We start from the raw sequence: 6,313 nt of genomic DNA, 5'->3' as shown, positions 1-6,313 counted from the left end.
TAAGAACCTTATTAATACATTAAAGATAAAACCATTTTCGAGAGTTGAAATGTTTTATGAAATAGTTTGATTGAATAAAAACCAGGGTTCCAAAGAAGCAAAGTGAGCACTAACTTGAAATGTAGGATTATGAAATAGTTTGATTGAATAACAACCATGGTTCCAAAGATATTTTCCTATTATTCCCTGCACCTTGTGAGTCAACAAGCACACACTTTTGATGATGAGTAAAGAGGGTTCACAGAACTTGAACCAAGAGACTCAATCAATCAAACTAGGACTAATGTCATAATGTGAATGTGAATGTGAAAGAAGATATCAAGTGCAGGAAATCCATGCCTGTTGCTTGAAAATACTGAGCTTATTGCTTGCATAACGCAGAGATAGCACGCAATGAACAGCTGAGTTTTTAAAGAACTGTTTGGTTTCCTCATCATGAGTTTGCATCATTCCATCCTGCAAATGAACAATATCAGCTTTAGAACCCATCTTGCACTTGAACAGAAATGAATGAATGAATGAAAGAGCAATTACAGTTTTGATAAGGAACTTGTCATGTGAAGTTCTGTCATCCCAAATGAGCATAACAACTCTAAGACCATCTTGTGATTTGTACTGCAACAACTCTCCAAGTGAAAGCTCTCCACCACAAGGCAATGGCCTTACTCGCTCTCTAACAAGCTTTATTGGATGATAAACTGACCAACCAGGGGATATTTTTTCAAGAATCTGTTTCTTTACTAGATCATTTACCAGCTTAGTAACATCTTTTCCAGAATCTGTTATGAATGTTTATTTTCCATGGTTTTAATCTCAAGATCTCTCATCAGCTTATCAATATCTTGGTTACCATTGTTCAATGTTTTCTCTAATTCTCGGAGTTAAATTCAGACTTTCTCTGAACTTAATTTGTTTGCATTGAATCAGGTTCTCTGACGAGCGGGTGTATCAGAGCTCTGGAATAATTTACTTGGGGTGTATTCCTGTACTTGCAGCTGTGACAGGTATTATCAATAGAGTAGAACCAATTTGTCAAGCATAAAACTATCCTCCATGTCATCACTTTTACCATTTTGATTTACCCCTTTCCATTTCTATAATAGTGACTTCGCCAACTCATACATTATATTTTAATAGTATACTAATTTCTCATTCTTTTATAACTTGTAGTGAAAAATATATAACGTATATCTGTGGGTGAACTATTAAACAATTAATAGTCTAAGCTAACATAATAAGATGCATCAGTTAGGGAAAATTTGTAATTTTTATTTCTGCAGTATTATTCAAATGTTGCCAAGTAGACTCCATCAGTATAATATCATGGGAAGTAGGTATGTTTAGTTGAAAAACCTAAAAGCTTGTCCAAATATCATTATCCATTTGTGTCAGAAATAGGTTAAAAATGCAAGTATACTAGTAGATATATACAATAGTAGTATAGTAGTATATTTGATAATAAAACTATGCATTTTGGTGTGTACTTTGGTGCTTGATTAATGAAATTACACGTTAAAAAAAAAGTTTTCCTGCCCATGTTAGCTTATTGACACATAAATATATAGTGGGTTCGAAAAATAACTAGCCTTTTTTTTATATTATAATCTCCTCCAGTAGGTCAAAGATTAATTTATTACAAGTTACTTATATATTTTTATTTCTCATATTAATATAATATTCCTCTTTTTCTTTTTCTATTTTTAAGGAAGGAATTTTATTTTCCATTTCAAATATTTGCCATCGGACCCAGAGTTTCTTTTTTCCAGTAATTTTTTTTGTAAGTGCAGCATTTTTCAATGAGTAAGCAAATTTCTCCTACATTTCTCGTGCTTGTGTATTATCCTATATGCTATTAAATGCGTGTTTTATTATTTGGTTTAATAGTCAATCGCCCATTCTATATCAAGTGTTAATTACTTACTTTTTTCTCGTGGTTGGACTTTATTTTACGATTTGTCGTCGTTCCAATTTTTTCATCAAACTAGATATCGATAAGAGCTGGATTTCAAAGTCACGGGTTGGTGCAGAATATAGGGACGGTTTGACTAGATTCCTAGATTTTGCATTTGCCAATGCATCATCTGATGGGATGATACGTTGTCCATGTCCGAAGTGTGGTTTCCGCCTCTTACAAAATAGAGAGGATGCGTTCGATCACTTGGTGATCAACCCTTTCCTGTCTACTTACACATTTTGGATCCATCACGGTGAGAGACGCGAGGTCGAGCCTTCTTCTGACGGACAAGAAGATCAATCTGAACAACATTTCAACGCCCCGATGCTTGATATGGTCCACGATGCATTCAACTTCCCAGGACTTCCCGGTCCCGAAGAAGACTCGGAGAATGAACCGGATGGCGACGCTATGGATGAGTTGCCTAACTTATACAATGAACCTAGTCGAGAGACCCGCAACTTTCACGACTTACTCGAAGACGGGAAGCATGAGTTATACCCAGGATGTTCAAAGTTCTCTAAGTTGTCTTTCTTGGTGAGGCTCTATCACATTAAGTCCATGTGCGGAGTGAGCGATAAGGCCTTTGGAATGATATTGGAGTTGCTCGCGGACGCGTTTGAGCATGCCCGGATTCCATCCACTGTGCATGATGCCAAAAAAGTCATAAGAAGACTCGGACTCGAGTACAAGAAGATAGATGCATGTCCAAATGACTGCATGCTATACAAGGGCAACGACCAAGAGCTGACAAAATGCAAGCAGTGTGGGACATCGAGATGGAAGCATAAGACTAAGAAGAACTCTAGGGTGAGGATCAAGATGGTTGTCAAGAAGAACGGCAAACCACAAGCTGCGAAGATTCTTCGTTACTTCCCCCTTATTCCACGATTGCAGAGGTTATATATGTCTAGTAAGACAGCCGTTGACATGCTGTGGCATAAGAGAGGTCCTAACTTTGATGGTATGTATAGGCATCCAAGGAACGCAAAGGCATGGAAGTCATTTGACGTACGATATCCCGACTTCTCTCGTGATCCGCGTAGTGTTCGCCTAGCATTAGCTAGCGATGGCTTTAACCCTTTTGGGAACATGAGCTCGAAGTACTCAATTTGGCCAGTGGTTCTTATCCCGTATAACATGCCGCCCTGGATTTGCATGAAACCCACTTTGTGTATCCTCTCTATGATTATTGCTGGTCCTAAAATGCCTGGAAATGACATAGATGTGTACCTAGAGCCGTTGATCAATGAGTTGAAGCAATTATGGAGGGGTGTTGAAACTTATGATGCAGTCGAGAAAAAAACCTTCAAGATGCATGCTGCGTTGATGTGGACAATCAGTGATTTTCCAGGCTTGGGGAACTTATCTAGGTGGAACACGTACGGTGGGAGAGCCTGTCCTGCGTGCAATTTGGATGCTGAAACTAACCGCCTTACACACAGCCAAAAATGGTGTTTCATGGGTCATCGTCGCTTTCTGAATCATGACCACAAATACAGAAAAGACCGGTACTCCTTTGATGGAAAGATAGAGGATAGAGGTCCACCTATTAGAGTCTCTGGTAGAGACATTATCCGGCAGTTAGAGGGTGTGCATGTCCAATTTGGCAAGGTGCAATCGGTTACGGGGAAAAGGACACGCGGACAGCAAACTCCCATGCAAGACGAGACTCCTTGGAAGAAGAGGAGTATATTCTTTGAGCTGCCATATTGGGAGAACAATGAATTGCGTCACAACCTTGATGTCATGCACATAGAGAAGAATGTGTGCGACAACATAGTATTCACCATAATGAACGAGAAAGGTAAGTCTAAAGACCACATTAAAGCTAGAAGAGACCTCCAGTCGATGGGAATCAAGCATGATTTGTGGCCACGGGAAGATGGAAAATACCCATTTGCCATCTTTACTATGACAAATCCACAGAAAGAGCTCTTTCTAAGGACTATCAAGAACGTAATCTTTCCAGATGGATACGCTAGCAACATTTCCCGCTGTGTGGATTTACGACAGCGCAAGTTGTCGGGACTGAAAAGCCACGACTGTCACATTTTAATGGAATATCTACTTCCAATCGCGTTAAGGAATGCATTGCCTCTCCAAGTGTCTTCTGTCCTGGCGGATTTGTCATCATTTTTTCGTCGATTATGCAGCAAATCCATAGACCCTCAACAACTTCCTCTCCTTCAGAATCACGTGGTTCATACTCTGTGTCGCATGGAGACGATTTTCCCTCCTTCTTTCTTCACAGTGATGGTTCACTTGACAGTTCATCTGGTCGAGGAGGTGCGTCTCGGTGGCCCAGTGCATTATCGGTGGATGTACCCAATTGAACGGTAATTATCAAACAGAATTATCAATTTTGCAATTTAATTAGTGCTTATGACACGTGTTATATTCCCAAAGGTACCTATGCTGTCTCAAGCAGTACGTGCGTAACAGATCACAACCAGAGGGCTCAATTGTAGAGGGATACTTATCCGAGGAGATTCTCGTATTCTGTTCAAGGTACTTAGATAATGTTGAGAGTAGGATTAATCGACCATCCCGTGTTGACGATCGACCGCGTGAAGTCATGCCCGATGAAAGTGCAACCATGTTCCCAGAGGTTGGAAAGGCGGTCGGGGCTACTTCTTTTTACACCCTCACACCAGTTGAAAAATTACAAGCTCACCGTCACGTATTGGTCAATTGCCTGGCCGTGGAAAAATATCTTGAGTAAGTGCATTTGAAAGTATCTACTTCGTATTGATTTTCTGTGGTTGGAGAACCTGACGTGACATTTTTGTGACGTTTGTAGTGAGTTTAGGGCGATCACAAAGAAAAAGTTACGAAGTAGGACAAGGTCAGATTCTAAGATAGACAGTGTTGTGCACAGAGAATTTTCCGATTGGTTCAAGCATAAGGTGAAACGTGTTTTCATTTATACACGTACATATTAATAATGGTGTCATATTATTCGTATCCCAAGATAGTGAATATTCAATTTGTTCACTTCCAGGTTACATTGGGAAGCAGCATGCACCCAAACGAATTGCAGTGGCTTGCATGTGGGCCCAATGTTCAAGTTAGCCGCTATACATCCTACAACGTAAATGGATTTAAGTTCAGAACCCTATTGAAAACCCAAAATAGTGGGGTGTATGTCACTTTTGACACTAGGAGTTACGCAAGCAAGCGCGATAGTAATGTTGCCGTTGGTAGCGTCTCGTATTACGGAAAACTAGTGGACATCATTGAGTTAAATTACAGTGGTCAATTCACAGTCATCTTGTTTAGATGTATCTGGGCAAACACCACAACTGGTAGAAGTATAAAACAAGACTCTTTGGGACACACGGTGGTTAACTTCTCTCATCCAATTCATGCCGGTGATCGAGAAGATGATGAACCGTACATTCTTGCATCCGAGGCTCACCTAGTATACTATGTCGAAGATGACGCTGATAAAGAATGGAGTGTGGTAATCCATGTGAACCCAAGGGACATGTTTGAAATGGGTGAAGATATAGGACAGTGTAACTTCGAATTTTCTCCCCAACCGATCCTGACTGGGTTGGCTGAGTTTGACATCGAAGGTTTGTCATTGAGACGGGACGACAATTTGGAGGAACCAACCACTGATGCCATCGATAATTGCGACGAGGCTGCCTATATATAGATGTATTCGGATACTAATTATGGACATGTGCGCTATTTTTATAGTGTATATCACTGTTGAGGGTTATAAGATTGCATAAATATTAATTAGCAACTAGCATATAATAGAATCTTAGAAATTGGATACACTTGATGTATTTTCCTATTTATTTACAATTAATTTACCTGGAGAATGTGATTTTTTAAACATATGTATTGCAGAATTTATTTAATCAATTAAGATGTTACTAGATTGTAATTGACCCTATATATTGACTGACATGATCTTTTTTGCCAGGGAAATTGGAAGAGAGGGACCTCTTCCTTTGTGCCTCTAGCGTCTTGTTTTGCAAGGCGATGATTGAGGCCTCCCTGTTCTCCTCACTGGAGCACGCAAGGTCATTCGCAAGAGACCTGTGGTTCAACAAGTTGCCCATTCAGTCATGGCTGGACACATTCTCAGCACACATGCACTTATGTGATGCTATTACTATTGCGCGTGGGGATATTAGGACGGTAAGTTGTCATGTGTCTGCTCGTATAACCGCTGCTTGGCTTTATTTCAACTTGCCATAGCAAACTCAGATGTTTTATTGTCTTTAATTAAAAGGCACTTACTGAAGGGGCTAACATATTTGAAAAAATGGACATTGTAGGGATTGCTTCAATTCGCAACAAAGTACCGCAAAAAATTTGGCTTCGGGTTCGTCACTAGCA

The 6,313-nt window shown here is 39.8% G+C and overlaps 1 protein-coding gene across 1 annotated transcript; it reads left to right on the top strand.

Annotated features, from left to right (window-relative positions):
• The first annotated feature begins 2,089 nt into the window (after positions 1–2,089).
• On the top strand, positions 2,090–5,618 carry LOC110272549 (uncharacterized). Its single transcript, XM_052262994.1, has 3 exons — positions 2,090–4,293; positions 4,364–4,637; positions 4,959–5,618. Exons 1-3 carry the CDS (start codon positions 2,090–2,092, stop codon positions 5,616–5,618), a joined length of 3,138 nt encoding a protein of 1,045 aa, XP_052118954.1.
• The last annotated feature ends 695 nt before the right edge of the window (positions 5,619–6,313 follow it).

The sequence above is a fragment of the Arachis duranensis genome, chromosome 6 (genome assembly GCF_000817695.3).
Source record: "Arachis duranensis cultivar V14167 chromosome 6, aradu.V14167.gnm2.J7QH, whole genome shotgun sequence".
NCBI lineage: Eukaryota > Viridiplantae > Streptophyta > Magnoliopsida > Fabales > Fabaceae > Arachis > Arachis duranensis.
This window is presented reverse-complemented; position numbering and strand designations above follow the sequence as displayed.